Below are 24,942 nucleotides of genomic sequence, written 5' to 3' on the forward strand. Positions count from 1 at the left end.
CACCCATTCCAATATTATTATTTTTTTGAGGACAACCATTGCTTCTAATGAAGGCAATTTCAATGGCATTGTGATAAATAAACACAAATTGATAAATCATGTATAACACCTATTAAATCAACCTGATTTTCACCAGAAAAGCAAAAAAAAAGTTAATTGGTATATTGGTGTATATTGTTCGTATATAGCGAAGATTTTTGATAGCCATTATATCCTAGACGTGTGTCAGCAACAAATAGTTTTTTGCATTCACAGGATAAATGTCTATGGCTTATATTTCACTGCGCATAAGGGAGGTAAACAGTACCGTGCTGGATCGAAACCCGTACAGTATCGAAATCCGTACACCTTGATGTTTTTCTTCAGTTTTAAGCATTATAAAAATGAAAATTCATATGATAGTTACATGTACATGTCCGTTGAGCTGTGGCCTTCTGTTAAATTAAACTGTACGCCAGTAGGCCATGAAATAAAAATATTAAAAATGAAAAATCAATCGTGAATCGGTTTCAGTTGTCATTTTGTTGTATCGTTAGAGAATTTACTAAGGAAACGTTCTTCAGATAAAAACGTTTTTCAAGTGGGATATAAGTGTTTTACCTTGTGAATCTTTTTGAAATTGATAGAAAAGGTAAGTCTTTGTCATTTTCGAGCTGTATATTGTCTGGTAAATAGTGTAAACTGTATTTATTCGACAAAAACTGTGCCGTACGGATTTTGATCCTTATTAATTGCTTGAATCTAAATCCGTACAGCGTGTGTATCATGCATATATTGTTGAACATTCTTGTTGTTTTCAGCATATAATGGAAGAAAACAAGTATAAATATACGGCAAACAATTTCGAAGGATTCATTGCTGTATGGACTTTGATCCAGTCTATATCGCGTGTGTGCGGATTTCGATTCAAAAGTGTACGGGTTTTGATTCAGACAAAAAACTGTGTACGGATTTCGATTCAAAACATGTTCTATTTAAACATGATTTTTTCGAGTTTCAGAGTGACTTAAATCATTTTGCTTGCAAATACTGATAAAATATGAGTAGAAGTATAAGTAAACATGTCAATTTAAAGCAATATGTGATTTCTTGATTTTATATTGACCGTCGAAGATTATCATGTGCTTAGGTGTACGGAATTTGGATCCAGCACGGTATCAAGCTGTTTGTTTTGTCCGCATCAGCATTTCACCGATGGAATAATGCGAAGCTAATAGCTAATAGCGTCAACGTGTTTAAATATAGCAAAACCACAGTTATACTGAACAAGCAACACGCAAATGATAAGTTTTCTGAACAGAAAATCCTGTAATGGGATAGATTTTATTTAAAATTTTACGGATAATAGATTGTAGTAAGTATTTTGCCATCAGCTAACATCGGAAGGTGTGTTGATAAATTATTAGGTAACCCTGGAAAGATAATTTTATTTTGGCGTTAAATTGATACATGAGTTTCGAATCATCCGTAATGCAAGTTTTAGTTTGAAATTTAATAATGAGTGAGCTTCACGGTGTCAACACATGGATACATAACAATAATACAATAATTCAGTTTAATGGAAAATGAAGGCGATGTCACTAAGAGCGAGGAGCCAAATTGACGCAGACTATCTTTCTAGGGTTAAATTATCTAGTTAACTGGTTGGAATCGGGTTGAACATTCATTCACTGTGATTTTTTGTTAGAATAGAATTTCGTTGCCCAACGATGTAAACTTTTGTAATAAATGTGAAGATAAAAGCTTGTGGCCCGTTTTAGTTGGACAGATAACGAAGGATAAAAATCAAGAGTCTCGCGCTGGTAGGCACTAACATTCCTCTTGACAAGCTTTTCGTTGCGATTCTTTTTGATACTTGTATTCGAGTCGCTCGGGCTATTTCTTGGATACAAATGCTTCGATTAAGATTTTTACAAAGTTAACGGCTTGCACGATTATGAGGAAACTATCGCAGTTAATGATACTGTTCAAATTTATAGTGCGGAAAATTGAAAACTTATCCAAGTGAATCTAATCTGTGATCGTTTTCGTTATATTATGATATTTTTTAAGAAGCACAAAAATAAACTTTACACGCTAAATCTAACATTTTTACGTAGGTGTTTATTTCTTACATTTCTTGATTTTTTACTATGTAGTTCTATTGAATATTCTATAGTTTAGAATTTCGCTACTATATCAATAAGTCCTTACAGCAACCATAACTTGGTCAGCCATTTTGCGATATTTTCGCATTGTTATAGTTGTTAATTCTAACTAACGTTAAAGTTTAATTATTTTTTCTTGTTATCTTCGTTTTTCACAGTTTTTATCAGGTACTGGAGGACTTCTCCGAGAAACTAATGTTTACTTATCGAAACCTCGTTTCTTCTACCAACATCGCGTCATAATTACAATACCGTTTCTCTGACCTTTTGTTTTATAAGAGGGACCTATTTTGCCAAGAAGAAAGTCAGAAGGGGTACTGATTGTTACAACGCCTGTTCTTAGCTATCTAATTTGAAAGTCAATAAGAGAAAGCGTTCTAGTTGAATTTTGCTCAATCTTGGTTCAATTTCAATTCACGTAAACAATTGAAAACAAAAACACATTATTGAGGTAAACATTCGAAATACGTTCATAAAACGTCAGTACAGTGCACAAAAATAGTAATAAATTTATGAACGAAAATTCAATTAGTTCGGGAATGGCTAGAATCAAACTAGAAGCTAGAAACAAATTACTTAAAAAACTTAATCGTGCTGTGAAATACAAAATATTTTCCAATACAGTGCTGTTTCGATTTTTTTCTACGCTCAACAAAATATTGTTTAATCTTCGAAATGAACGGAATTTACACGTGCAAAGTAGGGTTGCACTGGCCCCAACTCGAGAATTTCTAGTTTCCAGAAACATAGCCGTCCCGGCCCTGTTGTGGGGAGCTCTGAACTGCCCTCCGTTTCAAGCAACATCGGTACATCCGACGACCAGTACCAAATCGCTGTAGGAATTCCCGTGTTAAACCCGCAAGCACAATCACGAAGTAATACGAGACTTTCTTTGGACTCAGTTTTCACGGTGTACTACCAGAGTGTTAGAGGCTTACGCATGTCTCTGCTGAGCTGCGACAACGACGTTGTGGTTTTGACAGAAACCTGGATCCAGCCGGATATTCATGAGAAATCTTCCGATGAGACCCCCAGTGTTGTTAGTTTCATTCATAAATAACATGCAACACCTCATGTGAGGTTCTCGTTGCTACCGATATAACACACTGGAGAATTCTCCATTCAACCTATTGCTCGTTCTTTCTCGCTGTCTTTGTTGCTCGTATTCGCGTTTCAAGATGCATTGTGATGTTTGCGGAGAGACAAAAAAAAATTTCAAATAGGGTAACGGACTACTTCGGTAGTGATTTGATTCGGTTGGTTTTGCATTAGACTGCTGTAAAAAAACTTACCAAAGCAGCCCGGTACCCTACACGTTCCAGTATGCGATACCTTCCAGAATCTTCCCCCACGCTCGGCTGTCGTTGCACGAAGCAAAACCGGGCAGATGAAAAAAGCATTTTCATTTTCGAGCAAGTTTTTTCAAGCACTCCTCCTAGTCGAGTACTCCTACTCGCAAGCAGGAACTCGCGTACTTTTTCACAGTCGCTGAGTAGCAAGACAAAAGAGTTTTTGCGTGCGAGTGCAACAACAGCAGCTACTCAGGCGGGTGCATGAAGTAGAAAGAATCTCTCAGAAGTGTGTGTGCAAAAAACTTTAGAAGCGAAGCATATGTCTCGTTCTCAAGCAGAAAGAAGGAGAAAGGTTTTGCTTCTGGCTCGCTTTGCAACGCTAGTGACCGCAATAAGGTTTCAAGTCATCTAACCAGAGGAGGTGGGGTGCACTCATAGCAGTCAAACTACAGCACTAATACACCTGGATTTCACTGCATGATTGTGACATGTTTGAGCAGGTTGTTGTTCGGATTGAACTAAAAAGTTGCCTTTTGTTTGTCTCTGGAAACTACTGGAAACTGTACATGTTACATGCCACAGCAGTACGGGAAATAATTAAGATGTCCACGAACGATGATATCATCCTGACAACTTTAGAACTTTGACGAGGATATCAACGGATATCTGCCTTCGAATGTATCAACCAGGCAAGAGTCAATTCATATGCGAATCCAAACGGTAGGTCTTTGGTGGACTTCGACTAATTCGATCTCATTATACCGACATTATACGACTTTTGCGTACCCGACCGTCAGTACGCCCCTACTGTGTTGGACTTCAAGAGCTGCGATATTATCTTCTTGGACGACCTTCTTAGCACGGTAGATTGGAATCGGCTTATGAACGGAGATTCAGTGGATATCATCACTAATAAACTCTACGAAAACTTGATGAAATCTTCCGTGGCCATGTCCTCTTCGCCAATTTTTCTCCAGCGGCACTGTGTAATTACGCAAGAATTACTTCAACTCTAAATCCGAGGACAGTCGCAGCACTCTTCATCCAATCGAAAGTCAGTACAACTTGCTGCTCGCAACCAGCTAAAAAATATATGTTGAGAGAACGCAGTCAAACCCCAAGTAAAACCCTTCAACATTTTGGAAATTTATGCAATCACAGAGAACGTACAGTCGCGTTCCTAATCTGTTTGCGAAGTTTCTTCAGTCTGTTTGTAATGCAAGCCCCGCACCTTCTGGGGCACACAGAGTTGATGGTAACGTGAAACACGACTTAAAATTTCCTCACACGGTACCTACGTGCGATCCTGCGACAAACTAAGAGCGTTAGGTTTCCTTGATTGGCTGGTTGAATGGATGAGTTCCTACTTCACCAATCGATACACTTTCGTGAAGTTACGCTCAACTTGTTCGGAGTCCTTGGCTTGATGGAAACATCGACTGCCCTCAATTACTTCAGGAAATTCCACCCTATGTTTCACCCCGATAACTAAGAAGATCTCCCCTAATTTAACTCTTACCTGAGGGCCTTAGACCACATTGGTGTTTATTGTTTTTTTTATTTCTTTATCTCTAAGAGTGTTTTTACGAATAGGTAGTGAAGTTTATACGATATATTCGAAGACGAAACAATGAATAAATAAAAAAATCTCAGTTTGCCCAAAAAATGAAACGAATTGCTCGTCGAAATTTCTATAATACAACCCATAACTTCGATTTGAGGAGAGTACAGTCGATATAAGACAAGGAAATTAAACTAGATAGTCTTCGACAGGTTTTCCGCAGCAGTCTTATGCAAAAACCTGCTGAAGACGTTTGATACCCTACGTAATTTTACACGCAACACTGGTAAAAAATGCGAACAGCTTTGAGAATAAGCCTTTACATTGAAAGTTCTTAGACAGTTTGTTCGTATCTATTCTACGCTGATCACTCCAATGAGAGATTCGAGAACATTGGGTGACATGGAACTTTTATGATGGAAACGTCAACGAAATAAACTGTCAAATTATTCAGCAAATTAGAAGCACTCTCTTCAATGTATATTTTTTAATACAGAAATAGTTATTTTTGGTCATTTAAAGCTAAAATAGTGACTTCTTGGTGACTAAGTCCAAAATAGTGACCAAATCATTAAGAAGTGACTCGCTACTAGTCCAGCGAATGAAGTCCAACTGAACATAGCCAAACGAGTCCAATTTGACTGTAAATAAAAAAAACGTTACACCACGAAACTAATAGAATGAGATAACTTAAAAATGGGCGCTAATGATTCTAGTGATCGGTCATTGAAAGTACTAAGAGTATCATAGAATATACTTTTTTTATTTTTCAACAAATTTGAACTGTAATTTAGATGCTGCTGATCACCAAGCCATGTGCAAAAACGGTTGTAATAAAATCATTCAATTTCATTTGAAAAATCTAAACATATAAAAATGCAGTTCTGTTTGTCTGTCTGATCCTTTTAGGCTTGGAAACTACTGAACCGATCGGCGTGAAATTTTGTGTATAGGGGCCGAAAAAGGTGACTAAGATATTTTGAGACTTTTCCCTCTTATGGAAGGGAGGGGTCCCATACAAATGAAACACAAATTTCTGCACATCTCGAGAAATAATCAAGTTAAAGATCAGGTTTTTGATGTTTTGAGGTTTTTGGGAGCAAAAAATATTTTCACGGTGGTTCGACACCCCTCCCGCTTCTGATGGGAGGGCTCTTATACAAATCAAACACAAATTTCTATGGTGGTTTGACACTCCTCCGTATTCTGGAAGTAGAGGGAGGTTTCCCATACCAATTAAACAGATATTTCAAACAGGTTTTCCAGAAAACAGCCTAAAATGGTCGGGTCGATGCTCAGGAGCCAAAACTCAACTCCAGACGCCATTTTAAAATTTCAGATGGAAGCCGGTTTCCGGTTTATGATATTGGTGTTTCCGGAATCAGAATAAAACCTAGAGACCAGAAAATGTCTCCAAATGCCGTTTTGAAATCCAAGATGGCGACTTCCAGTTTCTGAGGAACATTCTAAAGTGGCCAAATACCTTCTTGTATGAGTATCCCTGGAACCAGAATGATGCAAGGAGCTAAAAATTGCCTTCGACACCATTTTGAATTGTAAGATGGCTACTTCTGGGAAACAGCCGGAAATGACCGAGTACTACTCAATATGCATATTTCTATGATCGAGATGATGCATAGAATCCAAACATTGACCCTAGACACCACTTCGAATTCAAAGTTGACCACTTTCAGTTTCTGGAAAGCGACCAAAAAACTTAACATCACCCAATATGAGTATTGATGCCAGAAATACAGCTGAAAATTACCGAGTACCACCCAATATGCATATTATAAAAATAGAGGTGGTGTTTAGAAGCCAAAAGTCGCGGATGTTGTCATTCCGATAAAACCAATCATTTCAAACGATTTGTCTTTTGACTTTGATCGTATTCTATGGCCGATTTGTCGTGCATTTGCAGACTATATACAAAACGCAAGGAATCAATGAATTTGGAATGCTCAAAATCATTTAATTAAAGACAGAAATGAGCGGGACGAAGTTTGCCGGGTCAGCTAGTATTCTACAAAAAATTGAGAAAAACGGTTCATTACTCTGTCAATCGTCATATCGCTTGCTCGCATAACAGAACATATGGTCAGTATTATGAAAGAACTGAATTACCATGTTTGTTTGGATTCATTCGTTTCTTAATTCTGAACAATATTTTATAATATTTCTAATTTTATGACGTATTAAAATCTTTAGTCTTGAAGCATATGCTTCATGTTTTTCATGAGCGTACAATAATATAGCGTAAACGGGATATACAGTGACGGACAAGACAGTCAGACTACAGCCTATCGGAATCGTCAATCAAGCCTACTAACCTTTAATTTGACATACAAGACAAAGCTGGTTTTAAGGAACCTTTTTTTTTAAGTAATGATAAAATATCGTTTGAATTAATCCATACGAAAAGTCCAATTTCGCATAATTTTTTTCAGCATTTCGGTCCGAATTCCACTAACAACAGGTGTTATGTTGTTAATTGCTCACCAAAAGGTTATTGTACCTAAAAAGGTTAATTTTTGCGTGCTGTGTGGCATATGGCGCCGTCTTGTTTGAACCGAGTTCAAATCTTCCAATTTGGGCAATAAAAATCACGACTCTTGGGTCGATATCGTTAGCCGTTGACGGTAACCGTTCGTCCAATGACGTCTTTCAGGAAAAACGGTCCACTGATTCCATCAGCCTACTAAACTGTTAGTTTATCTGGAGGTATAGGCAATTCTTGTATAGCATGTGATTGCTCATAACAAGAACTAGGTCGATTATGACGAACATTAAATGGCCGTCGTAACAGGTGAAACACATTTCTTCAGAGAGCACGAAATTTACAAATAAATTTTTACGATTTGCAATCGTTGTTCGCTGGAAGTCTTTTCATGATGAAATGACATAGTATATACTGAACAATTTCGATTATGACAGATGACGCTTAGACGTCGTTATAAACGAGTACTACTAACTTAAAAAACTAATCTACCTAGCGGTCAGACCCAGCCTTTCTCATTCAAACTTTTATTTGTTTAAATAGATTTACACGAACGCTTCAATCCAATAAATGTATATTCACTTTTTAGGTTCTAAAATATTGATGTTGTAATCTATACATATAAAAATGTAGTCCGGTCTGTCAGTCTGTTTGATCCATATAGGCTCGAAAACTACCGAACCGATCGACGTGAAAATTTGTATATAGGGGTTTTTGGTTCCGATAAAGGTTTCTATGATAGTTTGAGACCCCTCCTCTTCTGGAAAGGAGGGGTCCAATACAAATGAAACATACATTTCTGCACAACTCAAGAACAAACCAAGCAAATGAAACCGAATTTGGCATGTGGATGTTTTAAAGGGTAATAAATATGTCCATAATGGTTCGACGCCCATCCTTCTTATGGAAGCACATGTGTCTGCACAAATTTCTGCACATCTCGCGAACTAATCAACTAAATGGAACCATATTCGGCAGGTGAATGTTTTTAGTGCTAACAAATGATACACAGCTGCTGAAATCGACCACAGACCCCATTTTGGATTCTATGTTGGCGACTTCCGGTTCCTGGGAAGCAGCGGAAAATGATCGAATTACACCCAATATGGGTGTTTCTTCAACCAGAATGACGCTCAGAGGCCAGAAATTATTTTAAATACCATTTTGAAATCCAAGATGGCGACTTCCGGTTTGTGAAAAACAGCCTAAAATAACCAAATACCATCCAATATGAGTATCTCTGGAACCAGAATGATGCAATGAGCTAACAATTGACCTCAGGCACCATTTTGAATCGCTATATGGCAACTTATAGGAAACAGTCGAAAATGACCAAATAATACTCAACATGGATGTTTCCGTAATCGAGATGATGCATAGAAACCAAACATTGACCCTTGACACCATTTTGAATTTAAAGACGACCACTGTTAGTTTCTGGAAAACAGCCAAAATAACTAAATACCTCCCAATATGGGTATTTCCGGTGTCAGATTGATGCCAGAAAATCTGCTGAAAATGACCGAATACCACCCAATATGAATATATTCAGAATTAGGGCGCCAAAAGTCGAAGATTTTTCATTTCGATAAAACCATTCGTTTCAAACGATTTGTCTTTTGACTTTGATCATATCCTATGGTCGATTCGTCGTGCATTTGCAGACATTAAACACGTCGCAAGGAATCAATGAATTTGGAACGTTCAAATAGTACAAAACCAAATTTAAATTATGTTGAGACCACATATATCAATCAAAGCAGGTATAGTTTTAAATAGCCTTTGAATTTCTCTTCTTTCCATAACTTTTGAGCCACATATCAAATTGTTATGAAGTTTGTTTTTTGTAAGTTTGAGAGATGACTTGTTCGTATGACACTAGTTATGTTCAAATTAGTCATGTAATCTTTGAAATAATAGACTTTCGTTGTTTTATTAACAATTTAATACATAACGATGGCTTAAGTTCAATTATAATCAAATGAAATTGGAACGTATAGGGCAGCCAAACTTTGAAACCACGTGTTCAATCATAATTCATCAGTTAACCCTTAACTAGCCCGCTCATCTGATATTAATATTGATCAAATCGGTCGTGTAGTTTCTGAAATAATGAAGTTTCGTGATTTTCACATTTCGGTACTTTACAGACGAAGTTACAGTCCGATTACAGTAAAATTCAATAGGGTATTACGAGGCAGCTAGACTTATTAGTTGACACTAATTTTGTAGAAATCGGGTCAGCCATCACTGAGAAAAGTGAGTGAGTTCAAGTAGTTTTCGGAATATGTTCCTTTTCAAAGCTGGATTTCACATTTTTGAACATAACAGGAAAAGTAATAGTCTGATTGCAAAACAAATCAATAGGGTCTTATGGGGCAATAAGACCTTCCATTTGACACTGATTTTATGAAAATCGGTTCAGCCATCTCTGAGAAACATGAGTGAGATTAAGTAGTCTTCAAAACACGTTTCTTGTGATAACTTTTGAACCAATAGTTCAATTATTATGAAATTCAAAAGTTAAGGGTATTACAGGTAGCCCGTTCATTTGAAATCAATTTTGTTCAAATCGGTTGTGTAGTTTTCGAGATCATGATGTTTCATGATTTTTACATTTTGAACCATAACCTCTAAACTAAAAATCCGATTACAATGAAATTTAATAGGGTCTTATGGGACAACGAGACCTTTCATTTGCAATTAATTTCATGAAAATCGGTCATCTCTGAGAAAAGTGAGTGAGAATAAAAATCTGCACATACACACACACATACACACACATACACACACAAACACACACACACATACATACAGAAAATGCTCAGCCATTCGGCCCTTTGGAGCACTTTTATACTTTCGGTTTTGCAAGTGATTACTATAGCTTTCTAGGAGAAAGGCAAAAAGGAAAATTAATCCTAAGAATGAAAAACGACGCCATGATTTGAAATCTTGGAAGATCAGAAACTCTTGTTTTCAATACTCTTCATGACTCGAAACCTCGACCGCAGAAAATCACAACTAAGGATTACGATCTCATCAAACGGCTGTCCAATATTGATTTATTCGATGTAGTATCAAAGCTCCGATGTTCTTTGATAAAACTGTTAATTATAAATAAAACGTCGAAAAATCTAAAATATCCAGCTGCTCGTTTTGGACATACAAATTCCCGCGATACCTATTAAACAACCTAAAGCCAAAACTGCCGGAGCAAATCTTACTTCGGTAAAAATTTGTACCATCAATTACCTCGTATCCGGATGGCTGAAAGCATCCTCTTCCCCATCATCACCGCTCTGATGTCCTTTACTACAGTTACCGTTCTCGAACACCTCCGTCTTTCCATTCGGATGCTGCACTGTTTCACTCATTGCGACCGGCGGCGGCTGCTGGATTTCACAGTTCAAATTAGTATCCAAGAGCTTATGTATCGCTTTGCTTCACTTCGACCACTCTAACGGAATAAATTTCAGTTCGGAGAAAGCTACCTGAATGGATGATTTAATTAAAAAACCCACTTAATTTTGGGTAAGCCGAGCGACGATCCGAGCGGCATCGGTGTTGCTTGTTACTCGGAGTACAATATTGTACAATAAATCTGACAGGGCTTTAATTGAATCAGTTGGCAATTTTAAATCCTACATCAAAGCAAAATTTTTAAATTACATTGGACACGAGAATTTACATTTAAATCAATTCATACATTTGCCCGCTTTAAATGTTATAACTAAGCACCTTTCTGCCTCACAATCGCTTAAAACCGACCTGTTTGTTTCATACACACGCTCCACGAAGAGGCGCATTTAAATGAAAACTTTCGCTGAATCAAGCTAGCTGAAAATCCCGAAAAGACACTTTTTTATGTATCGATTTAACCGTCACTCAAGAAATAAAACCTTCATTTTTATCGAACAATTATGAAGATTGGAACAGGTTGGCATCTTTTACTTCCTCTTGACATTTAGCAATCCGGACTCGTTTTGCAAAATATATTTCGTGCTTAGAGTAGTGATTGCCTTTGCGTTAGAATCACAGATGAGGCTACGTGTTCCGGATTTTTGGTTTAAGGTCCTAGCAGCTAAAGAAATTCACATTGGAAAAGAAGTCAGTTGTCAACAAGTACGCATTAGTTGACGGAACATTAGATTCTTTACGTATCTTGATTGGTAAATTCTACCCCGGAAAAAAGTATAACATTGAACAGAAGGTCAGTGCCATTCAAAAACAGCTCTCGAAAAATGCTGAAATTGGCAAAACCGGTTTAGTCACGATTATACTGGTAGTTTGACAGGGTTCGGAACCTTCTTTGTTATGAATGAGATGAGGATTAAACTGTCTTCCATTTAAACGTCAAAAAATTAAATTTAAATACATTTTGTGACAAAATTGTACAATTGAATTATTACTTGTTGAGGAACATACAACCTTTAAAAATGGTTATAACCATAATAAGTACTCTACCCTATCCGATGCAAACATCGGCTGTATAGAGCAGCGATGATGCAATCTTGTTATTTTTTCAGCTGCTTGGGGGCTCGCCCGTCGTTATCGTTACTTCACAAATTTATCTGTAGAATTTGGGGCCGGTTTCATGCCTGTTTTTGTCGTTACCCGATGATTTGCTCCGAGCAGAGAGCAATCAAAATAATCGTAAGCTATGCTGATTTGATTATTGTATTATACATCGAAAAAAAAGAAAGGTTGCAATCCGCACAAAAACCGACCAAAAACGTATATAATTTTTCAACCAATGTTCAAGGTCAAGGTATTAAGAGATAAGAAGTAGGAGAGCTTTTTTACCACTTATTGCGCAAGGTAAACATTATCAGAGCTAACCCAATAATAAACATTTTTATTTTTATCGTGAACGATTTTTTTCCATCGTACGACAGACAAGAGGTTTCTCTGGAATAGAAGGAACGTAGAGCCACACAGTTTTGCAAGGTGATGTCATCCTGCCAACCTAGTTGTGAGTTTTTTCTATTGTAGCGCTATAATCATTATTTTGCCGAGGACTTGGTAACAGTTCTTGTAGCTTTATTACTTAAAAAAAAAAATAGTAATCTAAAGATGTCATGTTTTTCCACAAATCTTTTCAATAGAAATGTTAATCAGATTGGTCACGGAAGCAAACGTTGATTGACCCGTTAGGACGAGGATGTCTATCGAACTTTTAATTGACATAAAAATGGAGGAAGTCTATTGGTGGTTATTCGACATCTGTGCATGGCGTGCTCGCACGTGATTGGTGCATCGTACGCGGTTATTCGATTGTACATTATTAATCACTGCTAAGCAGTGAAGTAATGATGATAACTAACGTGGCAAATAATTGCAATCCATTACATGGTAAAACAATTTTACCGTTTGAAACCTGATGTAACATACATGGTGGTTATATTTTCGTATTCATATAATGTAACACAAAATATAAAACAAACACGTAATCCTATTCTCTTTCACAGCGCTTGCTATAGCCGAAATTACTCTCAAAATAGGTCACAAATTCATTAACCAAGTGCGTCATACCACCCACTGCGAGTCCCTTTTGGACCCGCCTGCTTCGTTTCGGCTAATCAATAAATTGATTTTGGCCCACATTCTGTCATTGTAACATACGGAATTGCTAATATCTATGAGTACGTAGAAAAAATCGACATATTCGCCAAAACTGGGCCTTCAAATATTGTCACTTTTGATCTTAGACACTAACTCGGACTTCGGAACTCGGAAGACCACAACAAATATGGACTTTGAAGACTATTAAAATTTTTGACCGGAACGGACAGAATCGGAATCCGGACATATTCGTAATTCGGAAAATTAAATCGGTCTGACAAATTACATTCTTTCAAAATGATAATTAAATTTTCGCCAACATTTTGAGAAATTAAATAAACTTGGTAGGGAATTCAAAAAAAGGTCGATAAATAAAATCAGCAAGATTTATTACCACAAGCTAAACACGACAAGTATTTTGCAAGCTAAGAGATTTTGCAATGGCATCAGATGATTTTCTTGGTCTTGCTTGTTCCCTCGGTTGATTGCACACAATCATTAGCCGTTTGCGTCATTCAATCCGTTGAAACTCTAGACATCCTCTTATTTAAGTGAATCAATAAATCGATTTTTCGTTTCTACATTCCGTCACCAGATTTGACGATACAACTTGTCACTCGTTTACCTAGGTAACGCGAAGTAACAGTTTCAATTTCTCAGTCTAGCCAACACTAAAGATAAAAGCCAAAAAAAAGCAAAACAAATGCCACGCTCGCACGATTTCGAAACGGTTCTAATTTTAGAACGCTCTCAGAGCCACTCCGAATGAAAACACACCACTAGCGTATTTTCCGGTTATGTTTGCTCTACAACTTGTTTCTATTCGGTATCGATCCTAACTGATTTCGCCAGTCACCGAAGAAAAACCGCTTACGGGCTAATTTCACTTTATCACTTTACCAGCAGGATCAAACTTTTTACGCCTCCGAAACGACAACAAAAATTCAACACTACCGATCAAAAAAACGTGCTCTCCTAATATCGATCAGCTTCCGTCTAACTCGACAGCTCACCAAAGACTTACAAGCAGAAACTCTGGTCAGCCGACATGGCACTCTTTATTTATTCGCTTTGGCAGAAGGCCGGCTCTTTCTATACATTGACAGCGCGCCTAGCGCACCCGTTACAGATAACCAACCAAAGCAGGCTGCAAGCGGCCGGCGGCGCCGACGATACAGTTGCAATGGCAGTGGTGGTAAGCGCAAAAGAGAAGCAAAAGCTCGGCGGAGAACAAACAACAAACAGCAACGTGGATCGGAGGGAAAACATACCGAGACGCTCGAACGTGTGTGCATTACGGCTCCGTTCTAGAGAGAGGCGTATGAAAATGGCTTAGTAATGGCGGGTTGCAGCTGCACATGCATAGGCAATCGTCCACGCTTCTAATCGGCCAGGCATTGAGTAAGCTGTTCTAAACAGCTGTCAAAAGGGAAATCCCCTTTTTTGAAAGGTACCTTTTTTACATTCGTGGACCATCGGAATTTTGCGCTAGTAAAAAAACCACAATTGTTATCGTTTAAATTAGAAATTAAAATAGAGGTTTATTCTACAGCCATTCATCGCACACAAAAAATGCCTCTCTTGAAAATTCAAAAACTAAAGGAATAAAACTATACGTGTTGCGAGTTCAGAAAATAATTTTGAAGCAGTCGTTTTTACGATTAGCTAAAACTAGAAATAGTTAATTATTCATTAGTTTTCCACTAAGTTTTTTTTAGCCTACAAAGAAGTTTCTTTTCCATCCCTTGTGCTCACACCTACTCTTCCTTCTTTTCGCTTCTTCTCGCCACAATGTTTAACTTCCTTATTAACTTCACTACTTTTTATAAATTTATTGCTTACTTACGCCTTTTCAGGAGTACTTTCCTTCTTTATTTAACTATTTTATTTTTCATGAATTTTACCTACGTAAACAAATTTGATATTAGCATTATTTTTCTTTATCGAGTTTCAGGTTTTCTGTTAAATTTACTTTAAGAAAATAGATCATGTTTTAATTTTTTTTTTTGAATAGATCATGCTTGAACTCACTTCATTTGCACTAGTTAACTGGATTTGCAAGTGATAATTCCAACAAATTTAGCTTTAATAAACTTTTAATTCACACTCAATTTTCGGTCTTATTATTATTCTTCTGACTATCTTCTCTACGATTCGCTGTCAATTCTGACAGGCCAATCATTTCGGTAACACGAATTGCCTACACATTCCGGCTACCCAATTACTAAGATCAATATTACGGTTAGCCGAGCGGAGTTGGCAACTCTTCAGCCCGTAAATCCGGTACTGGTCTTCAAAAGCTCCGAATTTACCTTCCCCGACTTCGCTGCAGCTCGACGATAGACATTTTCTGATGGCCGCACCTTCACCTGTCGAATTCGTCCGTCCTGACCTGCGAACGCATCGGTTGCGAATACCAGTTAACCGCCTTGAATAGGTTTCGGATCGTCGAACCACTTGGTGCAGGTTTTCTTTAGACCAGCGCTCCCACGTTCGGTCTACCAGATATTGTGACTTTTTATACAAATCCCGCAGAGATTCAGCGAGCTGTACCCGCTTGTCGAGTCGACATCTCGGACGGCTCCTAGCAGAAAGTGCTAGAGAGTTATGGCTTCTGTACTCCCGGTCTCTACTGGCATGTAGGTTAAGGGACGCATGTTGATCATATCCTCCGCTTCACGCATAGTGGTTCAAAAGCCGGCCGTGTGCGGTGTTCCAAGTGGATTGAAATTCCACTTTGTTGTTGAGCTAATCCACGTTCCAGTACAGTCATTATTTACCTGCTTCAGAATTTCCAATATCTCCTTGTTCGTTCCTTTGAAGTTCGTCCGAATATCCGAAAAGAACTCCTCTGGACATCCACGCCTACAGAGGAACCTTAAGCACGATTGCGAATATAGAGAATGCGCGATTTCCAATTTGGAACACGACATCTCTGCCTAGGTTCGTTGAAAACTGTTTTTTGATTGGCTTTTCATGATAATGGAAAATCAACTTCTTAGTGTTGTCATGGTTTCTGCTCAGAAGATTCGGGTACCTTTTGTCGCACGGAAGGTCTTCCACAGCCTCCACTCGGCCTCCTTCCCTGATGACGCCGTTTCGGTCCAGCACAGGATTAAATTTGTAGAGTATGCTAGCTTTTCCGATCCATACAGGTAGTTGATCGAGTGGTCGGTCTTGATTTTTCAACAGCGTTGCTGTTTCATCTGGGAAACTTTCTAAGGCCAATTAGTCTTTCTGAAGCGGCTTACACACTGTCAGCAGATCTGCATGGATCATGCGCCGATTTTTTCTTGCAGCCCGGGACGTCAGCAGCGGTTGGCCGTTTTTCTTGCGACTCCAGTTCGACAGGAACCTCATCACCATTGCCGTACCTCTTAGTAGTCTTGTCCACCTAGAGAACCTTGCTCCGTCGATCCCTCCTTGAGCCAACTTTACGTCAAATGCGACAAATTGCTTGAACTTGTCCAACTACGTACAGTTTGTGAACCAGTCCATAGAACGCAACGATCGAATTTGATGGACTGCATGGTGATGATCGACTGTAATAAATGTGCTCTCGTTACGGCTACCATTAACTTCAGGCGTGGACTTGCCTCGACTGCGGCGCTACTTTGGTCTGAGCCATCAATAGGGTACAACGGACAATTCCTTGCACGATTGCCCGAAGATATCCGACACAACGTGGAATCCTAATCGCTTCCACCAGGCAACAATCCGCTTCCAGTTCGTCCAGCAGTTATCGTCGATCACTTCATCCCAGGAACCTTCATTTTTCCTGGAACCGTGAATGGAGCGAAAATATCGTGGGGATCGAAGAACTACTTCGGATATTCTGTGGCATACTCCGTCGCATTCTTGTTTTCACAAATTGGGCCAAACATGGAGAGCAAAGTAAAGCAAAGCAAAGCCTTGGTGCTACATTCCGATTCGGAACTTGACCTTCTGTTTACTATACACAAACTTCGCAGCCAACTGTTAAGTGTACAGGACAATTGCGGGGCTAGCGCTACGATCCTACTGACACTAACAGTCTCTCCCGAGTCAAGACTCGAACCTACGACGACTGGCTTGTTAGGCCAGCATCGTACCTCGAGACCAGCTGGGGAGCATGTCGACCCAAATATCACTACGTCCACCACGTAGACACTCGGAGGAACATATTTTTTCATCCTGAACAGGAAACGTTATACTTGCTTGTCGGCGGCTGTTATCTTCATCTGGTAGTACATTTGCGTTTCCGGAAACCAGCTACGATAGTCAGCAACGGAACGAACAGATCTGGCTCCGTCAAGCTTGTGAATGCAAGGAGACGCCATTCACGATTGCGGCGGCGTCCATTATTAGCCGAACTTTGTCCGGTTTGTGAAGATTTAAAACGGCATTGAGCGGTAAAAACCAAACCTTGACTGGATCGGTTTCGTCGAACTCTTCCGGTGTATACGGATGTGCGTACCCTTTCTGTTGATATTCAACAAACGGCAAACGTCTTGTGCATCGCAGGATTTGTCTCCAAGTTTCGTCCCAGCTGTTTCATGCGCCATGGGGAAGATGACATTGTCCCCTTTCCAGAAGAGGCCGGTTTCGAATTGGTCACCCATTATGTTCGTCGTACTTCCCAACAAGCTCACATCACACTCGTCTTCTTTTGAGTACTTTTTACCGCCATCCATTGGCAGGCTCGAGTATAATTCGGTCCCTAGACAGTCCATTCCAGTTTACGGCGAACCACTATTGGATCACCAGATTTACCCAGTTTAACTTCCAGCGGAGCGATGTTATCGATATTATCGATTCCGATCAGTAGACCAGGACGGACTTCGGAATAAAACCCTATGAGAAGATCGGATCGGAGCAGATTTAATTAAGCAGAGTTTGTGAGTCGGTCCTTAGAACGCAGCGATCGAATTTGATGGAGTGGATGATGATGATCGATTGAAGTAAACACACTCTAGTTACAGCTGCCATCAATTCCAAGCGTGGAATCGATTGCCGCTTCTGCGGTGTTCTTTGGTACGAGCCATCAATAGCGTATAACGGAAAATTCCTTGCACGACCGCCCGAAGATATCCGACACATCCATAGGCATATACACACAAGCAAGTAACACACGTTGTTATAGAGCAGTTGGGATAACTCCTCTAATACAATATTCCCGGTCTCTACTGGCATGTAGGTTAAGGGACGCATGTTGATCATATCCTCCGCTTCACGCATAGTGGTTCAAAAGCCGGCCGTGTGCGGTGTTCCTAGTGGATTGAAATTCCACTTTGTTGTTGAGCTAATCCACGTTTCAGTACAGTCATTATTTACCTGCTTCAGAATTTCCAATATCTCCTTGTTCGTTCCTTTGAAGTTCGTCCGAATATCCGAAAAGAACTCCTCTGGACATCCACGCCTACAGAGGAACCTTAAGCACGATTGCGAATATAGAGAATGCGCGATTTCCAATTTGGAACACGACATCTCTGCCTAGGTTCGTTGAAAACTGTTTTTTGATTGGCTTTTCATGATAATGGAAAATCAACTTCTTAGTGTTGTCATGGTTTCTGCTCAGAAGATTCGGGTACCTTTTGTCGCACGGAAGGTCTTCCACAGCCTCCACTCGGCCTCCTTCCCTGATGACGCCGTTTCGGTCCAGCACAGGATTAAATTTGTAGAGTATGCTAGCTTTTCCGATCCATACAGGTAGTTGATCGAGTGGTCGGTCTTGATTTTTCAACAGCGTTGCTGTTTCATCTGGGAAACTTTCTAAGGCCAATTAGTCTTTCTGAAGCGGCTTACACACTGTCAGCAGATCTGCATGGATCATGCGCCGATTTTTTCTTGCAGCCCGGGACGTCAGCAGCGGTTGGCCGTTTTTCTTGCGACTCCAGTTCGACAGGAACCTCATCACCATTGCCGTACCTCTTAGTAGTCTTGTCCACCTAGAGAACCTTGCTCCGTCGATCCCTCCTTGAGCCAACTTTACGTCAAATGCGACAAATTGCTTGAACTTGTCCAACTACGTACAGTTTGTGAACCAGTCCATAGAACGCAACGATCGAATTTGATGGACTGCATGGTGATGATCGACTGTAATAAATGTGCTCTCGTTACGGCTACCATTAACTTCAGGCGTGGACTTGCCTCGACTGCGGCGCTACTTTGGTCTGAGCCATCAATAGGGTACAACGGACAATTCCTTGCACGATTGCCCGAAGATATCCGACACAACGTGGAATCCTAATCGCTTCCACCAGGCAACAATCCGCTTCCAGTTCGTCCAGCAGTTATCGTCGATCACTTCATCCCAGGAACCTTCATTTTTCCTGGAACCGTGAATGGAGCGAAAATATCGTGGGGATCGAAGAACTACTTCGGATATTCTGTGGCATACTCCGTCGCATTCTTGTTTTCACAAATTGGGCCAAACATGGAGAGCAAAGTAAAGCAAAGCAAAGCCTTGGTGCTACATTCCGATTCGGAACTTGACCTTCTGTTTACTATACACAAACTTCGCAGCCAACTGTTAAGTGTACAGGACAATTGCGGGGCTAGCGCTACGATCCTACTGACACTAACAGTCTCTCCCGAGTCAAGACTCGAACCTACGACGACTGGCTTGTTAGGCCAGCATCGTACCTCGAGACCAGCTGGGGAGCATGTCGACCCAAATATCACTACGTCCACCACGTAGACACTCGGAGGAACATATTTTTTCATCCTGAACAGGAAACGTTATACTTGCTTGTCGGCGGCTGTTATCTTCATCTGGTAGTACATTTGCGTTTCCGGAAACCAGCTACGATAGTCAGCAACGGAACGAACAGATCTGGCTCCGTCAAGCTTGTGAATGCAAGGAGACGCCATTCACGATTGCGGCGGCGTCCATTATTAGCCGAACTTTGTCCGGTTTGTGAAGATTTAAAACGGCATTGAGCGGTAAAAACCAAACCTTGACTGGATCGGTTTCGTCGAACTCTTCCGGTGTATACGGATGTGCGTACCCTTTCTGTTGATATTCAACAAACGGCAAACGTCTTGTGCATCGCAGGATTTGTCTCCAAGTTTCGTCCCAGCTGTTTCATGCGCCATGGGGAAGATGACATTGTCCCCTTTCCAGAAGAGGCCGGTTTCGAATTGGTCACCCATTATGTTCGTCGTACTTCCCAACAAGCTCACATCACACTCGTCTTCTTTTGAGTACTTTTTACCGCCATCCATTGGCAGGCTCGAGTATAATTCGGTCCCTAGACAGTCCATTCCAGTTTACGGCGAACCACTATTGGATCACCAGATTTACCCAGTTTAACTTCCAGCGGAGCGATGTTATCGATATTATCGATTCCGATCAGTAGACCAGGACGGACTTCGGAATAAAACCCTATGAGAAGATCGGATCGGAGCAGATTTAATTAAGCAGAGTTTGTGAGTCGGTCCTTAGAACGCAGCGATCGAATTTGATGGAGTGGATGATGATGATCGATTGAAGTAAACACACTCTAGTTACAGCTGCCATCAATTCCAAGCGTGGAATCGATTGCCGCTTCTGCGGTGTTCTTTGGTACGAGCCATCAATAGCGTATAACGGAAAATTCCTTGCACGACCGCCCGAAGATATCCGACACATCCATAGGCATATACACACAAGCAAGTAACACACGTTGTTATAGAGCAGTTGGGATAACTCCTCTAATACAATATTCCCGGTCTCTACTGGCATGTAGGTTAAGGGACGCATGTTGATCATATCCTCCGCTTCACGCATAGTGGTTCAAAAGCCGGCCGTGTGCGGTGTTCCTAGTGGATTGAAATTCCACTTTGTTGTTGAGCTAATCCACGTTTCAGTACAGTCATTATTTACCTGCTTCAGAATTTCCAATATCTCCTTGTTCGTTCCTTTGAAGTTCGTCCGAATATCCGAAAAGAACTCCTCTGGACATCCACGCCTACAGAGGAACCTTAAGCACGATTGCGAATATAGAGAATGCGCGATTTCCAATTTGGAACACGACATCTCTGCCTAGGTTCGTTGAAAACTGTTTTTTGATTGGCTTTTCATGATAATGGAAAATCAACTTCTTAGTGTTGTCATGGTTTCTGCTCAGAAGATTCGGGTACCTTTTGTCGCACGGAAGGTCTTCCACAGCCTCCACTCGGCCTCCTTCCCTGATGACGCCGTTTCGGTCCAGCACAGGATTAAATTTGTAGAGTATGCTAGCTTTTCCGATCCATACAGGTAGTTGATCGAGTGGTCGGTCTTGATTTTTCAACAGCGTTGCTGTTTCATCTGGGAAACTTTCTAAGGCCAATTAGTCTTTCTGAAGCGGCTTACACACTGTCAGCAGATCTGCATGGATCATGCGCCGATTTTTTCTTGCAGCCCGGGACGTCAGCAGCGGTTGGCCGTTTTTCTTGCGACTCCAGTTCGACAGGAACCTCATCACCATTGCCGTACCTCTTAGTAGTCTTGTCCACCTAGAGAACCTTGCTCCGTCGATCCCTCCTTGAGCCAACTTTACGTCAAATGCGACAAATTGCTTGAACTTGTCCAACTACGTACAGTTTGTGAACCAGTCCATAGAACGCAACGATCGAATTTGATGGACTGCATGGTGATGATCGACTGTAATAAATGTGCTCTCGTTACGGCTACCATTAACTTCAGGCGTGGACTTGCCTCGACTGCGGCGCTACTTTGGTCTGAGCCATCAATAGGGTACAACGGACAATTCCTTGCACGATTGCCCGAAGATATCCGACACAACGTGGAATCCTAATCGCTTCCACCTGGCAACAATCCGCTTCCAGTTAGTCCAGCAGTTATCGTCGATCACTTCATCCCAGGAACCTTCATTTTTCCTGGAACCGTGAATGGAGCGAAAATATCGTGGGGATCGAAGAACTACTTCGGATATTCTGTGGCATACTCCGTCGCATTCTTGTTTTCACAAATTGGGCCAAACATGGAGAGCAAAGTAAAGCAAAGCAAAGCCTTGGTGCTACATTCCGATTCGGAACTTGACCTTCTGTTTACTATACACAAACTTCGCAGCCAACTGTTAAGTGTACAGGACAATTGCGGGGCTAGCGCTACGATCCCACTGACACTAACAGTCTCTCCCGAGTCAAGACTCGAACCTACGACGACTGGCTTGTTAGGCCAGCATCGTACCTCGAGACCAGCTGGGGAGCATGTCGACCCAAATATCACTACGTCCACCACTGAGACACTCGGAGGAACATATTTTTTCATCCTGAACAGGAAACGTTATACTTGCTTGTCGGCGGCTGTTATCTTCATCTGGTAGTACATTTGCATTTCCGGAAACCAGCTAGGATGGTCAGCAACGGAACGAACAGATCTGGCTCCGTCAAGACTTGTGAATGCAGGGAGACGCCATTCACGATTGCGGCGGCGTCCATTATTAGCCGAACTTTGTCCGGTTTGTGAAGATTTAAAACGACATTGAGCGGTAAAAAACAAACCTTGACTGGATCGGTTTCGTCGAACTCTTCCGGTGTATACGGATGTGCGTACCCTTTCTGTTGATATTCAACAAACGGCAAACGTCTTGTGCATCGCAGGATTTGTCTCCAAGTTTCGTCCCAGCTGTTTCATGCGCCATGGGGAAGATGACATTGTCCCCTTTCCAGAAGAGGCCGGTTTCGAATTGGTCACCCATTATCTTCGTCGTACTTCCCAACAAGCTTACATCACACTCGTCTTCTTTTGAGTACTTTTTACCGCCATCCATTGGCAGGCTCGAGTATAATTCGGTCCCTAGACAGTCCATTCCAGTTTACGGCGAACCACTATTGGATCACCAGATTTACCCAGTTTAACTTCCAGCGGAGCGATGTTATCGATATTATCGATTCCGATCAGTGGACCAGGACTGACTTCGGAATAAAACCCTATGAGAAGATCGGATCGGAGCAGATTTAATTAAGCAGAGTTTGTGAGTCGGTCCTTAGAACGCAGCGATCGAATTTGATGGAGTGGATGATGATGATCGATTGAAGTAAACACACTCTAGTTACAGCTGCCATCAATTCCAAGCGTGGAATCGATTGCCGCTTCTGCGGTGTTCTTTGGTACGAGCCATCAATAGCGTATAACGGAAAATTCCTTGCACGACCGCCCGAAGATATCCGACACATCCATAGGCATATACACACAAGCAAGTAACACACGTTGTTATAGAGCAGTTGGGATAACTCCTCTAATACAATCTTCAGTTATAGAATTCAGTTGACATTACCTTTTCCATGACATCTCTATCACCAGAAAAGCGCAAAAATTGGAGGCTACTATAACAAGCATTGGTGCTATATGAAGTATTATATAACTTCATGAAATCAAGCATACTTGTTAGACTGAAGCTGCAAAATACATCTCGAGTACCAATACGGTAAGAAAACGTTCAAAACAGGTTATTTTCAAGTTATAATTGCTAACTAATCGAAACATCGTTGACGCACGCATAAAACATCAATGCAAGCATAAACATCACAAGCATCATATAATAGTTATTTTTCGCTTAACCCATGCTATTGAAAAACATCTGCAAAACCTGGTAAAACCGAGCTTGTTGTCGAAATGTGGTTGAATCACTGATTAAAAACAACTTCTCGCAAATTATGTATTTTAAGTTGTTTTCTGTGCAGTTTTGATAACATCATAAACACAACTTACAGACGAGCAGCGGCAGTTTATATTCAATAATCTATATAATACAATTATGCTTTGAAAGAACATCTCGAGAATAAGAATATAACAACACAAGTTTTTAATTGCGCTTATAGTACTCTTATATGACTACTGTCATTGTGAATTCTTCCCTAACATGTTTTGTGTGTTACTTGGGTACTCACTAGCATCCGTGAACAAATGTAATTCGGCTGAATCGACATCTGCCCAGAAAGAATCTCCGACATAGCAACGTGGAATCCTAAACGCTTTCACCTGCGGTAACAGTTAACAGCTTCCCGTGTCCAGCAGTTATTGTCGGTCACTTCATCCCAGGAACCTTCATATTTACTTGAACCGTGAAGGGGGCAAGAAGATCGCCGGGATCGAAGAACTACATGACGCAGCTCAGAACTATTCTTTTTGACGGTCGCCGGTTGCCAGTTAGGTATTCTTGCAGTTGTTCTCAATGCTCCGTCGAGAACGAAAACGTATTCTGATTAGGGCCCCAGACAATTCCCAGCACTGTTGGACGTCTTGAGAAGCTCCTTTTTCTCCTAGACTTCGGCGAACCTCCAAGGAATTTAACACCCGATTGCGGATCTCGAACCCTGTCTTCGACTGGACGAACGAGACTTTTTCGGCTCGACGAATCGTTTCTCGACATAACGACATTTGATGACTGCGGCCGCAGCTTCCGAATATTCTATGGCATATTCCGTCGCGTTCTTGTTGTCACAAATTGGGTCGAACATGGAAAACATGGCGACCCAAATATCGCTGCGTCCATCACGTAGACTTTCAGAGGATCATCTTTATTTATCGTGAACAGGAAACGCTATGCTTGCTTGGAGCGATGGCATCGATATTATTGATACCGATCAGCAGACCAGGACGGGTTTCGAAATAAGAACTTATGGGAAGATTTTGCAGATGCGCATATTGCTTAGAGATCTTTCCCGTATTCAATGACTGTTTCGAGAGCGTCAGACCTTCGACGGTGTGAACCGAACTCGGCATCAACTTTTCCTAATGAGTTATGTCCGCCGTTCAGGTCATAATTAACTGGTAAGAACTCCAATGATACCCAGGTGGTCCACCAGTGACTTTTCAATTAGCGTAACCGAGGCGCCCTTATCCAGGAAGGCCAGCGTAGTTTTTGTCTTCTAACCGAAGTGAAGCTGTAACGAAATCATTCGGAAAAGGAT

General features: G+C 40.7%; 1 protein-coding gene across 13 annotated transcripts in view; it reads right to left on the bottom strand.

The window, feature by feature from the left end:
* LOC129718857 (uridine phosphorylase 1) overlaps positions 1-24,942 on the bottom strand; it is a 63,532-nt gene that overhangs the window by 21,920 nt on the left and 16,670 nt on the right. The window contains exons 1-2 of one of the 13 annotated variants that reach the window (XM_055670051.1): positions 13,960-14,096; positions 10,750-10,954 (exon numbers count right to left, since the gene is read on the bottom strand). The exons of 8 other annotated variants lie outside the window; for them this stretch is intronic. In XM_055670051.1, the coding sequence (XP_055526026.1) occupies positions 10,750-10,871 (122 nt within the window). In that variant the 5' untranslated portion in view covers positions 10,872-10,954; positions 13,960-14,096. 4 more of the 13 variants (XM_055670016.1, XM_055670043.1, XM_055670036.1 and 1 more) reach the window with 4 other exon arrangements.

Source organism: Wyeomyia smithii, chromosome 1 (genome assembly GCF_029784165.1).
Source record: "Wyeomyia smithii strain HCP4-BCI-WySm-NY-G18 chromosome 1, ASM2978416v1, whole genome shotgun sequence".
Lineage (NCBI taxonomy): Eukaryota > Metazoa > Arthropoda > Insecta > Diptera > Culicidae > Wyeomyia > Wyeomyia smithii.